Genomic DNA, 22,746 nt, shown 5'->3' on the forward strand with positions numbered 1-22,746 from the left:
AATCCTGATATTTGGGCAGTTAATGGATGTTTCCCTTAGAGTTTACATTTGTTCACGTTAGTCACTAGAACCAATATGGCGGCAAGTGGCAAAAAAACCCCAATTAAAACATAAACAACTTGAACATCAGGTCCAGCGTTTTTACAATTAAGAATAAATGAGCATTAGGTCAAGTTTATGGAATTTAAAGTAAAAATCTTACATCCAGTTCCTTTAATATTCGAGTTCCTGTCATGAAGTCCTGTTTCCTGAAACCGTTAGCTTAAAAGTCGCTAATTTTGATGTTTCCCATTTCAGTGTGAACGACCCCCTCCCCCACTCGCCCGCGTTAAAGCTGCACTGTGTCACTTTTCTGGTGGAGAGAGATGTTAATGCTTTGTCTCTCTGTTTTTTTCAAGACAGGCAGGTGACGCCACAAGTTACAGGTCAGATCTATGGAAAGGCCATGTCAGTTCACAGTTAGAATGCTTTTTTTTTTTTTTTTAGCAATATTAACATCTGTATTTGAACAAATGCAAAAAAAAAAAAAAAGTAATGCCATATTGCGGAACATTCCAGGCAAAGCGATAACATGGATAACACAGACTTTAAATTTCAGAAATCAAGCGAGTTTTATAGTGTGAATTAGACTAAAACAATATGTCATTGTTTTGAATAGAATGTTCCGCAGTATGGCTTTACAGTTACAGGTGTCATGCCATACTGCGGAACATTCCGGTAGTCCATTTGAGCCTGTAGTCTGGTCCGTTTTGTGTGTACACTTGTGGTAGCTCCTCACCCACGCTCAGGCAGAGGAACGATTCAAGAATAGAAACAACAGGAGAGAGAGAAAAAGATAGAGGAGAGGGGAGAAAGAGAGACGGAGGTAGAGAGGGTGAGAAGGGAGCGGCATGGAGAGAGGGATGGAGAGAGGAGAGAGAAAAAGAACATAGAGGGAAGGGAGAGAAGGGAGGAACAGAGAGAAGACAGAAAAAGAGAAAGAGAGAGGGAGAAAGAGAGGAGAGAGAAAAAGAACATAGAGGGAAGTGAAAGAAGGGAGGAACACAGACAAAAGACAGAAAAAGAGAGAAAGATAGAGAGGGAGAGCGAGGGAGGGTGGGAGGGAAAGAGGAAAGAGAGGAGGAGGGAATAAAAGAGACAGGGAGAGAATGAGGGGGGAGAGAGAGAGAGAAAAAGAGTGGAAAGGGAGGATGTAGGAAGAGGTAGGAAGTATATCTTGCGTCATATATATGATGTTGGGAGAGAGAGGAGGACAGAAGAGGAGAGATGAGAAGGAGGACAAGGAGACAGGCGAAGAGAGAATCAGAGAGGAGGCGTGAAGGGGAGTGAGGAAAAAGGGGGAGAGAGGAAGAAGCAGAGAGGGGAGAGAGAAGGACAGAGGAGGAGAGAGGAGGAGAGGACAGATGAAGAGAGAGGAAGAGAGACGAGGAGGGAACAAGGAGAGAGAAGAAGAGAGGAGGAATGAAGGGGAGACAGGAGGAGAAAGAAGAAGAGAGGGGAAGAGAAGAGTAGAGACGAGAGACGAGGAAAGACACAAACAAAACATTTAACCAAAGGGCAAACGTGTTATCAATGATTTACATCTTAAAGTCACTACAGTTTATTTGTACTGGAGAACAGATTAGATTTTTTCATTTTAGTTTGTTATTTATTGCACAGAAAAATGTCTAAAAAAACATGTGGCCTTGCATCTCCACAAACCTAACTCTTATTTAACCTGGAGGAACTTGTTTCCATGAAAATATTCTTCCTTTGGCAATAACGTTCTGAAGTACTGGTTTAGTCCTGGTTTGGATATGACTCAGATCGACTTCAGGTCCTGCTTCAGGTCAGTTCCAACTTAGTCCTGGTTTAGTTCTGGTTTAGTCCTGACTTAGTCCTGATTAGTCCTGGTTTAGATCATGTGTAATCCTGATATAGTCCTGCTTTAGTTCTAACTTAGTCCTGGTTTATCTTTGGTGTATTCCTATAGCCCTTTGGTCCTGGTTTAGTTCCGGTGCAGTGTGGGTTCATAGTTTAGTCCTGGTCTAGTCCTGGTTTAGTTCCAGTAGATACTATCAGAGATCTGTCAGCCCTGTGTGGTGTTTGGGGCTTGGAGAGTGCATAGTACAGAATGTTTTGCCCTGAGTGAAGAATGCAAGTCTGTAACTGAGCCTCTCATGTGACCTCGCTTCCTTCCTCTCCCCCCTCTCCTCCTCCCCGCTCCTCTTCTCCCTCTCTCCTCCTCCTCCCCTTCTTCTCCTCATCCTCTCCTTCCTCTCCTCTGTATCAGCCCCTCTTCCTCCTCTCCTCTATCTCTCCCCTCCTCCCCCCTTCAGTTCCTCTCTCCTCTGTTTGTTTGCTTCACTTGATCCGGAGCGGAAATTCCTCTCTCCTCTCTTTTCGCCCCCTCCTCCTCCTCCCTCCCTCTGTCTTTCTCTCTCTCTCTCTCTCTCTCTCTCTCTCTCTCTCTCTTCTTTTTTGTGAATGACAAACTCATTAACAATACGCCCAGCCCCCCGTCTCCACAGCGACCTCGTCCGTGCACGCCTCTGATTGGCTGAGCGCTTTGCCCCGTGACCAATGGGGAGGCGAGTGGAGAGAGACCATTCAGACGCACAGTGCCGCAAAGACCCGATTCACTGCGAAACCGCGGACACGAGAGGAGCTGTGCGCTATTACGCACGGTTAACCTCTCCATAACGGCACAAGAGCGCATTTGGATTGTCTATTACGCATAAACCGGCCCATACAAGACAGCTGATATCTTGTACTTGGACATTTGTGGACTTATATAAAAAAAAAAATCCAACGAGGAGTGAAACCATTGAGAAAACTGCAGAATCGCATGAATGAGCCGCTCGGATCTCCTTTCGCAGCTCAAATCACTTCTAGCTCGGACTATTTTTGCTCAACACAACGAGGAGCATTGCCTCTTCAGTTTTACGCATTATATTTGTAGTATTTTGTGTCGGGCCCTGGTCTCGTTGCATTGCTTCAGTCTCTGACGCGATCGCAGCGCAGACGTCGATCTTCTATGAATCATTTTTAACCCAAAACGTCCCGGATTCAAGGCGCATTTACGCAGAATCCAACTGGAGCTCGCGATTTCTTTCCTTATTGGATTTGTTTAACGTGTTTTTTTCTCACATTACGTTTGTTTTTTACACGCCACTGGACTTGAATGTTTTGTTTATGAACCTATCTCAACCTCTCGTGTAACATTGCATTCGTGGTTTCTTTTCGCTCCGGAGAAGACCCAGTCGCTCGCACATTCTTCACGATGTTGGACAAACTACGGCCCGCGGGTCAGATCGAGTCGTCGGTGGCGCACGGGCGGACGGTCGCGTGGCTCCGGGAGCAGATGGACTCCCGGCGCGAGGGCCTGCTCCTCATGGACTGCAGAGCGCAAGAACTGTACGAGTCCTCTCACGTACAGAGCGCGATCAACGTGGCCATCCCGAGTCTCATGCTGCGGCGGCTGAAGAAGGGAAACCTGCCCGTGCGCGCGCTTCTGTCCAACGGGGAAGACCGGGAGAAGTTCGTGCGCCGGTGCAAAACGGACACGATCGTTTTGTATGATGAGTACAGCCGCGAGTTTAACGAGAACACGGACGGAGGCTCGGTGCTGGGGCTGCTGCTCAAGAGAATGAAAGATGAGGGATACAAGGCGTTCTACCTGGAAGGTGAGATATTAACCCGTGTGTTACATTCATACTGCCTCAACGTGACTGTAGTAAAGTGTTTTTGTGGGAAATTCTACTTGTACTTCTTAAAACAGGTTGTAACACTCAAACTGCACATTTGTCACACTGATACATAAATATAGATCCATGCGCGCTTTGGGGAGCTAATCAAGATGAACTTTGTTGCACTTTTGCGCAACAGGAAGCTGCTCTCTGCAAACATTTCCAGCCGCAGATAACAATAGACTTCTCAAACAACCGATATTATAGAGATGTAATAACTTCAGTCAAAATACAATACTGGAGCTGTGTATGTGGCCTACAGATTTAAAACCTAAAACTTGAATATAGATCCATGTGAGCTTTTGGGACTTGTCAGGTTGGAGTTTGTTGACCTGCATTTTTGCGCAACAGGAAGTTACTTTGTGCAAACGATTTCAGGGGCAGATAACTGGGCCACTCAAATAATCAATGTGATCACATTAGGATCAGTTGCCACGTCTCCCTGTGTAAAATGCATCACATACAGATGGACAGCTAAAATATTCAATGCTATTTTCATGCTATTATTATATTTTTCTATTTAAACCTACAGTATGTAACCTTCTATCCAAAAACTTGACCAAAATGAAAGCATGTGTTTATTGCCCTGAAGAAAATAAGGTTTTAACTTTGTCTGTCAATAGAATCATGTAGATGATGTGCCATCTAAAGAAAGTTCCATACTGTACCTTTATTAACTTCTAAATATAGATTCACGTTTAGTTCCAGTATCGTGTTGGTTTAGTCCTAGTTTGGATGCGGCTCAAATCTAATTCAGGCCATGTTCCTGTTTGTTTCCATGGAAATGTTGTTCCTTTGGCTGTAATCTTCCACAGTACAGCATTAAATCTGTTGTAAATCTGTTTCCAAGGAGAATGTTCCAAAGTATGTTTTTATCTCCTGTTGCACCCAAGCCAAGCCCATATAATGTAAGCCTTAAGAACACTATTGGACAGTTTTGCATGTTGATTACACTTTATCCAGACGGGTAAATTCAGTATATTATTATTTCTATTCACAGAAATCTGCATTTTAACAACATTCATTTAAACTTTTCCCATCTGTATTAAATATGATTGGTCTATGGAATGTCGTGGTATCTTCTCAATCCCAGTACTTCCAAACGACGCTGTGTTGTTGCTCGCACGTGCTCTGGACTCACAGTTGTGGTTCTGTTGCTGCAGGAGGCTTCAGTAAGTTCCATGCCGAGTACCCGTCCCTGTGTGAGACTAACCTGGAAGGCTGCCCTCCCTGCGGCTCCCCCTCGGCTCCCGTCCTGGGGCTGTGCGGACTCAGGATCAGCTCGGATTCTTCGGACATCGAGTCGGATATAGACCCCAGCAGCGCCACAGACAGAGGTGGGTAGAGGAAGTTCTGGTCTTGGTTTGGTACAAGTTCTGTTCTAGTCCTGGTTTAGTTCTGACTCCTCCCACTCTCCCGTATCCCTGTGTGTCAGATGCCCTCCCATCCTGTTATATCCCTGTAGAGAACGAACCATATCGCTAACAGCAATGATCAGGGAAAACTTCAAAATTGTCTATAATGTAACTCATTTTTTGCAGAATCCACAGACTGCAGCCCATTGTCGAACCCTCCTTCTTCCTTCCCGGTGGAGATCTTGCCTCACCTGTACCTGGGCTGCGCTAAAGACGCTACAAACCTAGACGTTCTAGAGGAGCACGGCATCAGATACATCCTGAACGTGACCCCGAACCTTCCCAACCTGTTTGAGAACGCGGGCCAGTTCAAGTACAAGCAGATCCCCATCTCTGACCACTGGAGCCAAAACCTGTCCCAGTTCTTCCCAGAGGCCATCAGCTTCATCGGTGAGTGTGTACAAATACCATGTACTTTCACTGTTAGATTTAAAGGTGTATTACGTAACTTTTTTGGTGTCAGTTCTTTGCTTTGAAATGTTCCGCAGTATGGTAAACTAATCCAAGAGTCCCAGGCATTTCAGTACATGTTTGTAGAGATCTAAAGTACAGGGTTATCAGCTTTTACGCAGAATAAGACTCCATGGAGACACAGGGAGGGCATCTGACACACAGGGACAATTCAGAACATGTTTGAAGTACAAGGCGGCAACAACCCAGTGGCTATGAGCATTTTAATATTAGCATTAGAGCGGCACGATCCAAATAGGAAGACTTGGTGATGCTAAACGGCTAACAGACAAAGCTAGTGGAAAAACAACTGTGAAGGCCTACTATTACTACTATTACTACTACTACTACTACGCCAACACAAAATGTAAAAATGTAAAATATTCTGAAACAAAAATTTAAATTGTTATCTCGAATCCTGGTTTTAAAATAGCCTCACTAAGTTTGAACTGTATCATTACTTAACAGAGACTCTGACATGAGCTGATATGAGCGTTGTAATCTTATCAATGTAATGCTTCTTATCTGTAACAGGAAGTTCGGATTATGCGGTTCAGATTGGCCAAGTGAACTGTATAGCTTTTACGCACAATAAAACCCCATGGGAGGGCATCTGACACACAGAGATATGTCAGACTGCATTTATAGAGGTCTAAGCTACAGGGTTAGCAGCTTTTACACAGAATAAGACCCTATAGAGACAAAGGGAGGGCATCTGACACACTGGGACATTTCAGAACATGAGGTTTTCAGGGAGGTTTTGGTGATATATTACCAAAACAACTGAGGTTTTGCTAATAATGAATGTGTGAGTAGTGAAGGGGGGACCAGGGCGGTGTGCAAATCCACTGGGTTAAAGTGTGTGTGTGCAGGAGGTGAAAGAGGAGCACGGCAAACCAAAATAACAGTGTAACCTGACGCCAACAGGAAGTCAGTGAAAGTGACCCAGGACTGTCAAAGAGCTAAACACTCCCCACCACGTTTTAGAAGAGAAACAAGATATTATCCGCTAACTACAACTAGCATGCTAACGCGCACTTCCTTACTCTGTGATATTGAAACGCTTTATAATAATGCAGTACAGTACACACCAGACTTATTTTCACCTCAAGAGCTGCTCATACAATAAATCTGTACAGGGGAAAGACACATTTTGCAACTTTAGCAGCTTACAATCTAAAGTTTTAATATGTAACTTTTCTGGTGGGGGTCTGTCACCTTCTTGTCTCCATGGAGATCTTATTAGTTTGCCCGGATGCCACCAGATCGAGTGCATTATCAGGAATAAAAGCAATAAATAAATGTTAGATGAATAAGTTTAATGCTGTACTGTGGAACATTCAAGGTCAAGCAATGACATCTCCATGGAGACGAGGTACACTGTGCACTTTTTAAAAACAGGAATTGTTCCAACAGGACTTTCAGAAATGTAAATATTTCAGAAAAAAAGCATCTTGTATACAAGTGGCAGGTTTATATCAAGTTTATATTGTTGTGTCCTTTGGCAAGACACTGTACGACAAATCATGCTTCATATTTTCAATTTAACAGCTACTTTTCAAAATATAAATTATATCTGAAATCATGTCTGCAACTTCCTTTAAGATTTTGAAGTACTTTTTTAGTACTTAGCATGAATTAGCTAATAAAATAAATGTTGTTAAGACTATTTTTCATAGTCTTTTTACTTAATATCACCTGAAACGTGATGGAACGAGTGCGTTTCTGCCCCTCTCCTCCTCTGACCCCTCCCCTCTGACCCCTCCCCTCTGACCCCTCTCACTCCTGTCGCTTTAAACGCTTGTGTAATCTTTAACAAAAGCCAGTGTGGAAACTCGAAACGCTCCGTGCTTCAGAGAAAAGAGCCAGAGCCGCACGTCCGGTGGAGAGAGGGAGGAGGGAGGGGGAGAAAGAGGGGAAGAGAGGAGTGAGAAAGAAGGGAGGGGAGACAGAGAGAGAGGATGGAGCAGGGGAGAGGAGAAAAACAGGAGGAGAAGGGGGAGGGACAGGAGAACAGAGAAAGCCGCATGTCCTGTGTTGAGGAGAGATAGAAAGAGGTAGAAAGGTAGAGCAGGGAAAGGAGGCAAAGAGAGGAGGAAGGAGAGAGAGAGAAGGCTGCATGTCCGGAGGAGAGGGGGAGGAGGAGAGAGAAGTGAAAACGAGTGGAAGGGGGCAGATAGGGAGAAGGCGGCATGAGTGGGAGAGAGACAGGAAGGAGATTAAAAGGAGAAGTGAGAAAGAGAAGAAGAGAGAAAAGAAGGAGTGATAGAGGAGAAAGAGAGAAGGGGGCCACACATCCGGCGGAGGGAGGGGGGGGGGGGGGTGTAACTCGAGCCGCACACAGGAAGGAAGCCCCATTCATGAGGATCTGGGACAGTCTTTACAAAAGCGCTCATTTAGAAAGAAGAGAAGAAAGAGAGAGAAGAGAGGGATGGAGAAGGAGAGAGGGAGGGAGCGAGGTTCAAATTGAACAAAAAATATGTTACAAAAATTTGACAAATATGTTTTTTCTAAGTGAATAATCATATAAATTTAAAGCGGAATGAATTTCAATGCAACACCAACCCAGTGGGCTATTAGCATTTTGACGTTAGCATTAGAGCAGTGTGATTTAAATAGGAAAAGACGCTAAGATGCTAAAACATGATAACAGACATGCTAACAGACAAAGCGAGATCCAAGTAATAACATTTCTATAAGAATTACACAAAAAAGTCCTCAAAATGGCGTCCGTCCAAAAGCCATGGAACTAAATTAATCTCATGTCAACAAACTGTTTACCATTACGTTAGCATTAGCATTTTTATTTTTTTTTAGCTCATTAGACAAACAAATAAATACAGTTTATCATCAGTTAGCATTAGCATGTTCTCCTTTTTCTCAGTCTTTAAACATTAGCCACCATGCTAACCTTTTGCCTCTCTTTTCTCCATTGCAGACGAAGCTCGTGGCCAGAAGTGTGGCGTCCTGGTTCACTGTTTGGCCGGGATCAGTCGCTCGGTAACTGTTACCGTGGCGTACCTGATGCAGAAGCTCCACCTCTCCATGAACGACGCCTACGACATCGTCAAAACCAAAAAGTCCAACATTTCGCCCAATTTCAACTTCATGGGACAGCTCCTGGACTTTGAACGCACGCTCGGAGTAAACAGCCCCTGCGACAACAGGATAACAACAGCCAATCAGCAGCTGTATTTCACCACGCCGACCAATCACAACGTCTTCCAGCTGGACCCCATCCAGTCCACGTGAAATTCACACTGGAAATTTTGAAATTCTCTGAAAATCGGCAGAAATTTTCACTTTTTGAGTCGTCTGTTGTCACGGCGATTTTTCGGCAGTTTGGGGCGAAGTTTAGTTTGAAAGCCACCACTCGGTTTTGCAAAACTAAACTAAGAATTTGGAGAAGTTGCTATGGACAATTTGAGACTTTTGCTGCGAAGTTGCTACAGTTGGGCGTGCCAAAGACATGCGGACTTAAATCACAAAAATCTACTTCTGGATTTTGACATTTTGGGGTGAAAATCCTCCAGAACTTGACACGTGTCTTCCGTGAAGACTTGCCTCAGCTTTACTTTAGCACCAATGAACTTTTTCCTTAAGTGGAGTGTTTGAATCATTTGTACATTGTCTATAAATCATATTCTTAGACATTAAAGCCTTCTGGGAACTTTATATTATAGCCTCTGTGATGATCAGTATGTTGAGATTATTATGCCAAAAATCAAATCGGCTTTCGTTAAAGGGCCCGTATTACACTATTATCTGTTGTCTGTTATAAAGCTGTTTCCTCATCACAAACCTGGAGTTCTTCTCTTAAACTGAAAACACTCTGTTCCACCTTGTGATGTCATCAAGTGGTAATACAGGAAGTGCTCCACTGTGTTTTTAAACTCCACACACCTTCACTAGAATCATTTGGATAATTTCAGTCCTGGAATTGCCAATCTCTACTGAACTAAAGGTAAAAAGAGCTGTTAATGTGAAAACTACCACATTATGACATCACAAGGTGGAACAGAGCATTTTGAGCTTTGGAGATGTAACAGACTAATAATAAAGTGTTACTCAAACATGTGAATGAAATAAAGACAACTCCAGGTCTGTTTTTGATGAAGTAACAACTTTATAACATGACTTAAAGCTCAGAAGAGTCAGTTTTCTGTAATATAGGGCCTTTAAAGGTGCACTGCGGAACTTAACTGGTGGACGGTGCGCTTCCTTGCTCGTATTCCACAGTATGGCATTCAACCTATCCAAGGGTTCAAGGGTTCATACTGCGGAACATTCCAGACAAAACAATAACCGTGGAGACAAGCAGGTGGCCAGAAAAGTTCCACAGTGCAGCTTTGAACTTGTGTATTCTGTATTATTATGTAATATATTTGCTTTATATGGACCTGGGTCTATTTGGCATAGTTTCTTTCTTCTTTCACAAAATCATGTTGGAAAAGCCAGAAACTCAGAAATTTGGCACCAGATTTTAAATCATATTCAACAATTGTTTGAAATTTTGAAACTATAATTTGAAGTTTTTGGTGCAGATTTCTGTGTTTTAGTTTTGGATGTGTGGATGACAAAAGCCTTTCAGGGATTATGTCTGTTTTTTTTGGGAGATTTTGAAAAAGAAAGATTTTGAATGGGTTTTCTATGGCGTCCCCTCACTCTCCTGAATGTACAAAGATGATAACTTATTAATAAATTGCTATTTTGATTACATAATTCTACTGTTGTCTCTTTGTTTTGTTGGAAGAACTTTAAGAGCACTGATTTTTACTGTCTTAAAAACATGAAAAACAGAACTAGTTCATTTTAAACAGTTTGCAGTGGTCCAGAGTTATTCCTCACTTACTTATGCATTCAGAACATCCTAATTAGTCACCATGATGAGTTTATAAGCGCTTCCACAACTATCAGAGACCAGAGCGGTGTTTTGACTAGCATGCTAATGTGTACTTCCTGATTATTGGACAGTAAAATATGAGAGAAGAGAAGAGAGAGGGAGAGGAGAGAAAAATAACATAATTTACCTGACATTTTATGGAAAAATCTGTCAAATTTGTTGAAGCTGAATAAATTCCAGTGCAGCAATAGCCCAGTGGCACGTTAGCATTTTAAAATTAGCATTAAAGTAGCACAATCTAAATAGGAAAAGACTTTGCAATGCTAAAACATGCTAACAGACAAAGCATTAAAACTTGAAAAGCAAAACTAGTTCATTTTAAACAGTTTGCAGTGGAACAAAGTTTATACCTCACTTATTTTATGGATTCAGAACATCCTAATTACTCACCATGATGAGTTTATAAGTGCTTTTCACAACTTTTAGAGACCAGAGCGGGTTTGCGAGGTAATGATGAAGTTACCAACTAGCATGCTAACACGCACTTTCTGATTTTCAGTCAATAAAACTGTTTCTAATTAGATGCAGGCAGCACACAGCACACTTATTTTGACCTCCAGAGCTGCTTATACAATACATCTGCTCTGGGATAAGTCACATTTTGTTCTAATAAATCACATCAGGTACAGTGTTGTTGGCAGCTGCTCATCCAGAGACTCAAAAGACAAAATGTTTTCAATACAATATCAGTGTTTCAAGTTCTTAAAAGAATAGTTTGAATTGGTTTACATATTGCACAATAACGTAAAACAAACTGTGTCACTGTGTAGTAGTGGTTTGTTTTTTGTTTTTCTGAATGCTGTGACAGAAAATAATACTTGGACCTACTGTCCCAGCTACAAGTGCACAACCACGTATCCATGGAAAGTCAAGTTCAGCTTTTGTGCTTTATAAGTTTGAATATTTCATGTATATTCAGACTTATTTCAAACTTATAAAGCACAAAAACTGAACTTTTCTTTAGGACTGACTCCAAAACAGACTTAATCATATGGTGTGGACATGGACAACATTCCTGTCTTTGAATAATGGCATAAACGCCTAAATGATGATAATAATAATACAAATAATAATAATAATTTCACTTCTGTTTATTTACAGAAAAGATGTTGAACTTTGTGCCAGTTTTTGTTTCATGTGGATGGGTTGGTTAAGGAGAAAATTCCACCATATAATTGTGGCCGATCGGCCAGAATCTATGGTTGAATTTTCCATAGAACAGACCACAGAGATGTTCTAGAATGTTACGTAAAGGCAACTTATTCTGTTCTGTCGTCATGGCTCCATCGTCATGGCTCCATCGTCATGGCTCCATCGTCATGGCTCCATCGTCATGACGACGAGAATGTTGCTTTGTGATGTCACACTGACTTTCCACTGAATTTTAGTAAGTGTGACCCAGCGGTAGATTTTAGTCATTTAACAGAAAGCACTTGTGGACAAGAGCAAACAGAGAATCACAGATCTCAAACCTCAAACTCACAAATCTTAAGTGAACAAATCTATCACATTTATTGATAATACTATCAACATGGGAAAAAGGAAAGGAAAGAACCAGAAACCTTCCAACGTTACAGTGAGGGCGTACCATGTAACGAGACAGCCTTTTGAGGCTTCTGAAGTGGTCACTGAACCTGACAACAGACCAAATGGATATGCCAACCGACGCCGTAACAACCACCGCAGAACAGACTCATCAAAGGCTCCTAGAACCTGGGTCCAACATGAGACAAGACCTGGGAATCAAGGAACCAATGATGAGACTCAAAATCAGGCTCCATGTTCTTCACTGGACAAGACAATGAAAGAGGACAGGAAAGAGAGTCCAACTTCAGAAAAACACCAAGGTCATGTTCAGATGCCTCAACCAACCCAGGCCCCAACAGCAGAGCCTGAGACGATGGAGCTGAGAGGAGAGAAGACCAGGAAACCAAAGCGTGCTGGTTCAAAGGCTGGAGAGAACTTTGTGTTGGACTTCCCAGGACAAAAACCACAGTTCAATGTCTGCTTTGGACAAGTGGACAAGTCCCTGTTCAAGTTTCCTTTGAACAAGTCTTCAACGGGCAACACAAATGCTGATAAGACCCAAACAGTGCAAGCTAAATCTAACAAAGCAAAGCACAATGCGAAAAAGGGCGGAGATCACGTTTTGTTTGAGATCCCGGGTGAAGAACCAGAATTTAAGGTCTATTTTGGAGAAGTCGATGAGTCCCTCTTCAAGCTTTCTTTGAACAACACAAAGGACAGCAAAGAGAGTCAGGTTTCTGAAAATTCTCCAGTTTGTGTTGATGCACCGCCAGCAGCTCAGGTGCCAACAGAGCCTGAGCCAGTGAGGAGACCAAAGAAAGATGAGAAAAAGGCTGGAGAATGCTTTTCGTTTCCAGACGGCAAACCGGAATTCAAGGTCTGCTTTGGACAAGTTGATGAGTCCCTCTTCCAGCTTTCTAGGAACAACTCTTCAACTGAAAATACAAAAAATAGAGACAAGACCCCAACAGGTGACAGCAGGAGCAATCAAGTTCCTGAAATTGACAAAGTTCAGATCCCTCCAGCAGCTGTGGGGCCCACACCAGAGCCCGAGCCAGAGGAGGAGAAACTGACGTCGAAACAGAGGAGAAATCGTAACCGGAGGAGCAAGCAGACATTAAGGTTACAAGCTCTCCTGATCAATTTCCAGTCACAACAAAATGAAGCTCTCCAAGGATCATCAGCGGCGACATTTGAGTCAGAAGACCCTCCACCAAGTGTCCGGTTTTATTGCGACATTCCAGATGAACCGGAGGCTAATGGCCCTTCCACTGGCCAGAGGGTATCCCAACGAAAGAAGAAAAAACGAAAACGACCAAAAGCGGGATTTCAGTTCTGCTTTGACATGCCAGATGACAGCTCAGATGACGAAATCTACTTTGGGCAACTGCACTAAAGAGACCTAGACTATCAACTGTACTATCTGACATCTAGGACAGGAACAACTGGTTAACACATCAAAAATACTCAAAAAAATAAATAAAAAAAATTAAAATCATAATCTGTCATGTTGTTTTTAAGTGTGTGTTTATTACATAAGTGCATTGTTTATGTTACTTTCCAGGGTAGAGAAAGAAAAAGGATTTATCAATATTTATCTAAAATGACTTAATAGAAAGGGGTCTATTGACTTCCAGTTCAAATCTGCAGAGCTGAGAAGCCCGTCCTCTTCACAGTGGACTCTTAGTAATACAAAAAAGTGGGTGGGGACAGGGGGTAGGTGAACATTTTCTGAGCGTCAAACCCCAAATGCAGGACAATACAGGATTACTCAAACATGCATTAATCAATCAAAATACAACTTTTAGTAAACTAATGATGAGGAAGCACCATTACAACATGGTTCAAAGTGCATAAAAGTTTGACATAATACTTCTCCTTTAAAAACTGCATTACTCTGCCTCTTCTGTGTATATGTGTTTTGTTCCAGAAAGTTCCATTGCACCAGGAACTACATCCACATGAACCTGTTTGTGTCGCTCGTCTTGAGGGCCGTTTTTGTACAAAGCACGATGCTAAACCCAGTGTTAATTTTGTCCAATAATATGTTTTGTTTTTTGTATTAAAGGGCCATATTACACTATTTTGTGATTTATGTTTTAATGTTGTCTTCTCATCAAAAACATACCTGGACTTGTGTTTTGTTTCATTCACACATTGTTTTTGATGAGGCAACAACATTCTAACATGACTCAAACCTCACAAAAGTCAATTTTGTGTATGTAGAACAAGTAAAGCTTCACTATGTAACTTTTCAAGTGGTAGAAGTGGTGGTTAAGATAAATGAACAGATCCAACTGGTAGTGCTCTAGTCTGTACATGTAAGAGAAGGTTCACAAAGCAGTGTAAATATGATTAAATAATGTATATTCAGATAAGAATTTATGACAAAAAGAAATATGTGTTGTCAGGGTGAAATGTTTATGTGGACAAACCTATATTTTTGTATGTATTGCTTCTGTGTTTGAGTTTTCAGATGCACCTTCATAGGTGAGCACTATCTGTAGAATGATGTTTATTACACAGAACATCACAAACAGAACATTATTATTATTAGTAGTACTGTTCCAGGTAAAGGGCACATATTACGCAGTTTTCTGTTTTATGTTTTAATGCTATTTCCTCGTGTCAAATATAACTGGAGTTGTGTTTTGTTTCAACCACTTCATGACATCACAAGGTGGAACACATCGCTCAAACTACAAATTACTCAAACATGTGTGAATGAAACAAAACACAACTCCATGTATGTTTTTGATGAAGCAACAGCATTTTAACATGACTACAACTTCACAAGAGTCAATTTTGTGTAATATAGAAACTTTTCGAAATCTGAATCATACCGAGTTACTGAAACATGTACACGGTGCGGTGCTAAAGGTCATCTCAGGGTTAAATCTGTCGTCTAAAATACAGTGTTTTGGCATAGTTTTGGTCAAAGCAAAGGTTTTTCCACTAGATAAACAAAAAAACTTCATATTTAAGGCTAGAGTGGCTCAATTGGTAGAGCATTTGTCCACTAATTTGAAGGTTGGCAGTTCGAATCTCACGCTCAACATAAACACTGGTAAAGCGGTCCAATCCACTGACCCACAGGTTTGAGCGGTGATTCCAGCTCCCACACATAAATGCTGTTGTTGTGTCGTTGGGCAAGACACTTAACCCACCTCGCCCCCAGTGTGTTGTGAATAGTCAGGACTGCCTACATATTTTGTGTAATGAATGCTGAATAAAATTGAACAGAAAGGATAAACACAACGCACCACTTGGGTTCTAAAGCATCAAAAATAAGATACGAATCAATACTAAAACTAGTATCGAAACTAGATATTCATTTGAGCAGGTATTGATAGTTAAAAAGTCCCCTTCACAGGACAGAAATTAACCTTTCCAGAACAAGTATAAAACACATAGACTAGTGTACACCCATGGACCACTATGGAAACTACCTGGACACTGATACAAGGACACATGGGAATAGAAAAGAAAATACTACCATTTAATGTGGAAAATCACATTCTATTGTCTAAAGAAAGAGTGGTGGTATCAGAATTGGTATCAAGTATTGAGTCTATTCAGTAGTTTTAGTATTGAGACAACACTGATTGTAACTCAAACATCATTTAGTTCTTGTAAATGATTCCATGAGAGTAAAATGAATAAAAGACGGGCTTAAACGTGAAAATACCACTGAGGAGATAAAAGATCAGATGTAAAAGTACTAAATATTCAGAGCGTTTCCATAGGTGTGTACTTTCCTCTCATTCCTCACACTGTGTTCTGTTCTGATCTTCACCTCAGGACTTTATCTCAGCGCAGCCGGTTTGTCCCTGTCATGGCAGGTCGACGAGTTCAAACCCCGGGCGCCTCCTGATGTGGGCGGGTCTACGGGTGTGATTGGCAGGAAGTGGAGTGAACCTGTTCAGTGACGAATGCAGTTCAAAGGTGCAGGGTGGAACTTTTCTCTCTCTGTCCTCTTCCCGTTTTCCCGTAATACCCGGACGTTTCAGATTCATAGGCGTAACTCAAGTTTCGCCTCCTCTCTTCCCCTCTCTCCCACCTCCACTCATTCTCTCTCTCTCTCTTTCATAACATCAGGATCATTTGTCACCTCTCTCTCTCCTCCCTCGCTTTCTCTTCCTCTCTCTGCTCTATAATATCTGGAAGATTTGACAATTCCAGGTATAACTGGAGTTTAACTGGAGTTTCCGATCCTCTCTCTTCACTCCTCCCTCTCCCTCTCTTCCTTCCTCACTCTAGTCTCTTTTCTCTCTCTCTCTCTCTCTCTCTCTCTCTCTCTCTCTCTTTTCTCTCTTTCTTCTAATTTGACTCTTGGTTTAACTCCAGTTTCCAATCGCTCCTTGACTCTTTCCCCTCTGTCTCTCTCCCCCTCTCTCTATCTCTCCCTCCTCCCTCTTCTCCTTCTCTCTTTCTATTCTCTCTCTCCTTCCACTCCACTCCCCTCCTCGCCCTCTCTCTCCCCCTCTTACATAATTCCCGGATCATTCAACACTTCCAGGTTTAGCTCCAGTTTCCGATTCCCCTCTCTCTCTCTGATTTCTCTCTCCCAAACTCTTCCTTCCTTCTCTCCCCTCTCCTTCTCCTCTCTCTCTTTGGTCCATATCATTTGGATCATTTGACGCTTGCAGGTTTGACTAGAGTCCAGCCTCTCCTCTCCCCTTCTCTCGCCCTCTCTCTCCTTTTCTCCCTCTCACCTCCCTACCTCGCTTTCTCCCCCTTCTCTCTCCCTCTCCTCTCTTCCTCCCTCCCTATCTTCTCTCCTCTCCCTCTCTGCACTCTCTTTTCTCCCTGTTTGGTCCTTATATCCTGATCATTTGACTCTTGCAGGTTTCACTACAGTCCCTCCTCTCTCTCTTTTCTCTCTCATTCCTCCTACCACCTCTCTCTCTTTCCCTTCTCTCTCCCCTTCTCTCCTTTTTCCCTCTTTCCTCTTTCTGATCTCATCTCCTCTCCCCCTCTCTGTCTTTCTCTTCCCCTCCCCACTCCCACTTCTTCTCTTTCTCCATCCTTCTCTCTTTCTTCTCTCTCCTCTCCCTCCCTCTCTCCTCCCTCTCTCCTCCCTCTCTCCCCTCTCCTCCGTATCATCCAGATCATTTGACACTTCCAGGTTTAACTGGAGTTTCCGATCCCCTCTAAGGCCTGGCACGCCGCGCATGCCGAGGTAAAATTAGCATCAGTTAGCTTACGTTAGCGTTGTTAGCTTCCTCTGCCCTTTAGCGCCGTGCCGGGTGATGACAGACACAGGAAGTCCACTTTTAGACCTGGGACCAGTTTAGACCAGGGTCTTTGAAGCCGAGGAGCTGATACAGAGGCTTTAAAGTACAAATATTATGCATTTTCTGTATTATTTTTGGCATGTTACGCTTTAGAACTTAACCGTCCTGAATGTGCTCACCCCAGTGCAGATATAGTGTGTGAACAGCACTTGAGGTCAAAATAATCCACTGTGTACTGTCTGCACCTAATTATAAAGCTTTATATTGTCAGATAATCAGGAAGTGCACTGTTAGCATGCTACTTGTTGTTAGCATTATCATGAAAGTTGTTAAAAGTGCTTATAAACTCATCATGATGAATAATTAGGATGCTCTGATTGCATAAAGTCAGTGAGGAATGACTTCTGACCACCTGTCACCTGTCTTTCTGCACCTACTCTTCTCTTTTTTTTTTTTTTACAGTTTTTATACCTCTTTTCTTCCCTCTCTTCTCTCTCTCCTTTTCTCCCACCTCTCTTTCTCTCCTCTACCCCTCTTCTCCATCTATCCCCCTCTCTGCTCTCTCCGCTTTCTGTCTCTCCTCTCTCTCTCTAGCTTTATCTCTCTTATCCCCTCTCTTCTTCCTCCCATGTCTCTTTCTCTCTTTTGCCCTTCTTCTCTTTCTTTACTCCTCTCCTCTCTGTCTCCTCCTCTTCCTCATACTTCTCTTTCTCCTCTCTGTCTCCTCTTTGTCTCTCTTATTACATGTCTTTTTTCTCCTAAGTCTCTTTCTCTCCTTTACCTCTCTTCTCTTTCTTTCTCTCCTCGGTCTTTGCACCTGTCACTTGTCCTTCTGCACCAGATTTTCTACTTTTACTCTGTTCTTTCCCCCCTCCTCTGTTCTTGCTCTCATTTTTTAAGACAGTAAAAATCAACTTCTTTAGAAAACACACTAGCTAGTTTAATGCTAACATAAGCGCACAGTTGTAGTGAATACATTTTGACCTCCGGATTTTAACCTATGACGTCACAATTCAGGGAAAATTTAAACAGACTGACTTCTGAAGCTATCTTCTTCTCTCACTCTCTTCCTCTCTCTCTTCTCTCTTCCTCTTCTCTCTCTCTCTTCCTCTCTCATCTTCCCCCTTTTCCTATCCCCATCATTATTTGCTCTCTCTCTCTTTGCACCTGTTGCCTGCCCTTCTGCACCTGTCCTTCTTCACCTGTCCTCTGACACCTGTCCTTCTGCACCTGCCCTTCTGCACCTGCCCTTCTGCACCTGTCCCTCTGCACCTGTCCTTCTTCATCTGTCCTCTTTCACCTGTCCTTCTTCACCTGTCCTCTTTCACCTGTCCTTCTACACCTGTCCTTCTTCACCTGTCCTTCTACATCTGTCCACCTTCACCTGTCCTTCTACACCTGTCCTTCTGCACCTGTCCTTCTGCACCTGTCCCTCTGCACCTGTCCCTCTGCTCCTGTCTCTTTTTCTACATTATATTTGAGCTCTGTCTGTTCTGATATTTTATGAATGTGTTTCTCAGATCAGATCTTGTTGTTTCTTGTGTAACGCCAGAGTCACATTTTCAGAACAGTCTCCGTCTGTAACAGGAACATTTGGCACAGGCACTTCCTCTGTCTGGAGTCGTGCTGCACTGTTCTCTCTCTCCCTCCATCCTCCTTCTCTCTTTCTCTCTCTACCTCTCCTCCCTGCCTCTCTTGTCACCCCCCTTCCTGCCTTTTCCTAACTTTTTCTCCTCCCCCTTCCTTCACTCTCTCTATCCTATTCCTCCTTCCTCTCATTCTTTCTCCTCCCTCGCTGTCTGCTCTGCTCTCTTCCCCCATCTCTCTCTGTCTCCCTCCCTCTTTTACTCCTTCCTCCTCGCCCTCTCTCCTCCTCTTGCATAATATCATTTAACACTTCGTGGTTTAACTCCTGTTTTCTGTTTCCTTCCCCTCTCTCTCCCTTCCTCCATCTCTCGCCTTCTCTTCCCCTATCTTTCTCTTTTCTCTCTCTACCACCCTTGCTCTCTCAACCTCTCTCCCTCTTTACATCCCTCCCTCTTTCCTCTTCCTCTTCTCTGTCTCTTTTCTTCCTCGTCACTCTTTCCTCTTCCCCTTCTCTCTCTTCTTTCTCCCCTCTCTCCTCCTTTTCTCTTCTCTTCCCTCTCTTTTCTCTCTACCTCTCCCTCCTTCTCCCCCTCCCTCTCTGTCTTCCCTCTCTCTTCTCTCTCTCTCCCTTCTCTCTTCTCCCCCTCTCTCTCGCCTCATCTTTCCCCTCTCTCTTCTCTCTATCTCTCCCTCCTCCCCCCTCCCTTTCTGTCTTCCCTCTCTTTCCTCACCCTCTGTCTCTCCCTCCCTCTCTCTCCTCATCTCCCTCTCCTCTCTGTCTCTCTGTTCCCTCTGTCCTGTTCCACCCTTCCTCTCTCCCTCTCTGTTCCCTTCCTCCTCTCCCTCGCTCTCTCCCTTCCTCTTCCCCCTCCATTTCTCCCTCTCTCTCTGTTCCCTCTCTCCTCTTCCACCCTTTCTCCCTTCCATTTTGCCATCTCTCTGTTCCGTCCCGCTTTCCCCTCCTCTCTTCCTCTCTCTGTTCCCTCTCTCCTCACCCTACCTCCCTCCCTCTCTCCCCTCCCTTTCTCCCTCTCTCTGTTCCCTCTCTCCTCTTCCTTCCATCACATCCAGACCCAGGGCCATGACGCGACTTCTTGCCCCAAAACGTGTCCCTCTGATTGGGCGATGCATCAGCCGTCGTCAGGTACAAAGTGGAAGTACTCAACAAATCTGCTACTTCGTTTGAATCTTCTGAAGTTATGTTTATAGTTAATAAAGCTCCTGTTTTATGACAGATTCAGAAAACGCAGGTTGTTGTGCCATTGAGCAAAACACTTCTCCCTTCACTTAATCAGTTAGAAGGACTTTAATCCATGAGAGTAATATGACAAGTTTGTGGAGCCAATCCCAAACAAATAATGAGGTACAACATTTCCAATTCAAGAGGGTGAAGTTGGGGCATTCCTACCCAGCATGCCGAGGGGCGTGGGCAGGGCTAGATGAGACCGATGTCCCAGCATGCTGAGGGGCGGGGGGACTGAATCATGGATCTATTAAAGTAACTGGAAAGTGTATTACTAATTTAGAGCTGTCTCGAGTTGGACTAGTGGCCACTCCTGGTACTACAACGAAAAAATCCCTCCTGCCCAGAAAGGATTTTTCTTATAAAGTGCAATGTAATCTGTAATTTATTTGTTATTCAATTCAATTTGTTTTTGTAAAGCCCCAAATCACAACAGCAGTCGCCTCTTAGAGCTAAACATGAGAAATGATTTAACCAACAGACAGTTAGAAAATCAACAACGCCTCGTGGCCGGGAAAGAGGTAAACCTCCCTAACCTTCTTCCCGGCTGCTCCGCTCGTCTCAACTGCACATGGTCCATGGGCAGGACAGGGCCGGATGTACCAAGCCACTAAAACCTAAACTCATACCCCATTGAGCACAGTCCACTGACACGACCAGGGCCAACGGGCCGTGTTTAGACCCCGGGGCTTGGACTGAATACACTCATTAATGTAAGACTATAGACTGGGTCGCCCTGGATCAGGTTTAGTATTAGTCCAGATTTAATCCTGGTTTGCTTCGAGTTTAGTCCTGGTTTAGTCCTGGTATAGTCCTGGTTTAGTCATAGTTTAGTCCTGATTTAGTCCTGGTTTAGTTCTGCTTTAGTCCTAGTTTAGTCCTGATTTAATCCTTGTTTAGTCCTGGTTTAGTCCTGATTTAGTCCTAGTTTAGTTCTGATTTAGTCCTAGTTTAGTCCTGATTTAGTCCTAGTTTAGTCCTGATTTAGTCCTAGTTTAGTCCTGGTTTAGACCTGGTTTAGTTCTGCTTTAGTCCTGGTTTAGTCCTGGTTTAGACCTGGTTTAGTTCTGCTTTAGTCCTGGTTTAGTCCTGGTTTAGACCTTGTTTAGTTCTGCTTTAGTCCTGGTTTAGTCCTGGTTTAGACCTTGTTTAGTTCTGCTTTAGTCCTGGTTTAGTCCTGGTTTAGACCTGGTTTAGTTCTGCTTTTGTCCTGGTTTAGTCTTGGTTTAGACCTGGTTTAGTTCTGCTTTAGTCCTGGTTTAGTCCTGGTTTAGACCTTGTTTAGTTCTGCTTTAGTCCTGGTTTAGTCCTGGTTTAGACCTTGTTTAGTTCTGCTTTAGTCCTGGTTTAGTCCTGGTTTAGACCTGGTTTAGTTCTGCTTTTGTCCTGGTTTAGTCTTGGTTTAGACCTGGTTTAGTTCTGCTTTAGTCCTGGTTTAGTCCTGGTTTAGACCTGGTTTAGTTCTGCTTTAGTCCTGGTTTAGACCTGGTTTAGTTCTGCTTTAGTCCTGGTTTAGACCTGGTTTAGTTCTGCTTTAGTCCTGGTTTAGACCTGGTTTAGTTCTGCTTTAGTCCTGGTTTAGTCTTGGTTTAGACCTGGTTTAGTTCTGCTTTAGTCCTGGTTTAGACCTGGTTTAGTTCTGCTTTAGTCCTGGTTTAGTCCTGGTTTAGACCTGGTTTAGTTCTGCTTTTGTCCTGGTTTAGTCTTGGTTTAGACCTGGTTTAGTTCTGCTTTAGTCCTGGTTTAGACCTGGTTTAGTTCTGCTTTAGTCCTGGTTTAGACCTGGTTTAGTTCTGCTTTAGTCCTGGTTTAGACCTGGTTTAGTTCTGCTTTAGTCCTGGTTTAGTCTGGGTTTAGACCAAAATTATGAAACAGTGTCTTTCTATTTGTGATATCTGTGAGTTGGTCTTTCAGCCCACACACCTCTCTCTGCACTCTCCCTCCCTTCTCTCTTTCTCATCTCTCTTGCCCTCTCCCCCTTCCCCTCCTTTATCTCTCTCCTTTCTCCCTATACCACTCTTGCCTCCTCTTTTCTCTTCATCTATCCTCCCTCCCTCTCTCCCTCCCAGCCTCACCTCCTTTCTATCTCCTCCATGTCTTCTCTCTCTCACACCCCCTTATCTCCCTTTTCTCTCCTCCTCTCATTTCTTTTTCTCCCTCTCTCCCTCCCTCCCTCTCATTCCTTGCTTCCCTATCTCCCCCTCTTACCTCTCTCTTACCTCTGTTCGCCCATCTCTCTCCCTCTGTCTTTCTCTCTCTCTCACCCTCTCTCCCTCTGTCTTTCTCCATCCCTCTGTCCCTCCCACTCTTCTTCCCTCTCTTTTCCCCCCTCTCTCCCTCTTTTTCATGGCCTCCCTCTCTCTCCCTCTCGCTTCCTCACTCCCTCCCTCTCTCCCTCTCTCCCTTCCTGTCTCCCCTCCTTTCTATCACCTCCATCTCTTCTCTCTCTCACACCCCCTTATCTCTCTCCCTCTCTCTTTCTCCCTTCTTCCCTCCCACCCCATCACGCTCCCTACCTCTCTCCCTTCTTCCCTCCCTCCCTCCCTCCCTCTCTCTGTCTCTCCCTCCATCACTCTCCCTCCCTCCCTCGTTCTTTCTGTCTCAGTTCTATTCTTAGACTCAGACGCTCTAAACATGTCCAAGGCCAAACACAGAA

At 43.4% G+C, this 22,746-nt stretch overlaps 1 protein-coding gene across 1 annotated transcript; it reads left to right on the forward strand.

Annotated features, from left to right (window-relative positions):
• The first annotated feature begins 2,604 nt into the window (after positions 1–2,604).
• dusp6 (dual specificity phosphatase 6) lies at positions 2,605–10,315 on the forward strand. The gene is made up of 4 exons (XM_033968087.2): positions 2,605–3,665; positions 4,892–5,065; positions 5,270–5,533; positions 8,532–10,315. Exons 1-4 carry the CDS (start codon positions 3,263–3,265, stop codon positions 8,843–8,845), a joined length of 1,155 nt encoding a protein of 384 aa, XP_033823978.1. The 5' UTR covers positions 2,605–3,262; the 3' UTR covers positions 8,846–10,315.
• The last annotated feature ends 12,431 nt before the right edge of the window (positions 10,316–22,746 follow it).

This window comes from Periophthalmus magnuspinnatus, chromosome 6 (genome assembly GCF_009829125.3).
Source record: "Periophthalmus magnuspinnatus isolate fPerMag1 chromosome 6, fPerMag1.2.pri, whole genome shotgun sequence".
Lineage (NCBI taxonomy): Eukaryota > Metazoa > Chordata > Actinopteri > Gobiiformes > Gobiidae > Periophthalmus > Periophthalmus magnuspinnatus.

What these genes read in the sequence shown, in the direction of transcription:
- dusp6 (XM_033968087.2), top strand. Translation starts at nt 3,263, where the DNA reads ATGTTGGACAAACTACGGCCCGCGGGTCAGATCGAGTCGTCGGTGGCG. An exon ending in CAAGGCGTTCTACCTGGAAG is followed by an intron (nt 3,666 to 4,891) that starts GTGAGATATTAA and finishes CTGTTGCTGCAG; the next exon opens with GAGGCTTCAGTAAGTTCCAT. An exon ending in CAGCAGCGCCACAGACAGAG is followed by an intron (nt 5,066 to 5,269) that starts GTGGGTAGAGGA and finishes CATTTTTTGCAG; the next exon opens with AATCCACAGACTGCAGCCCA.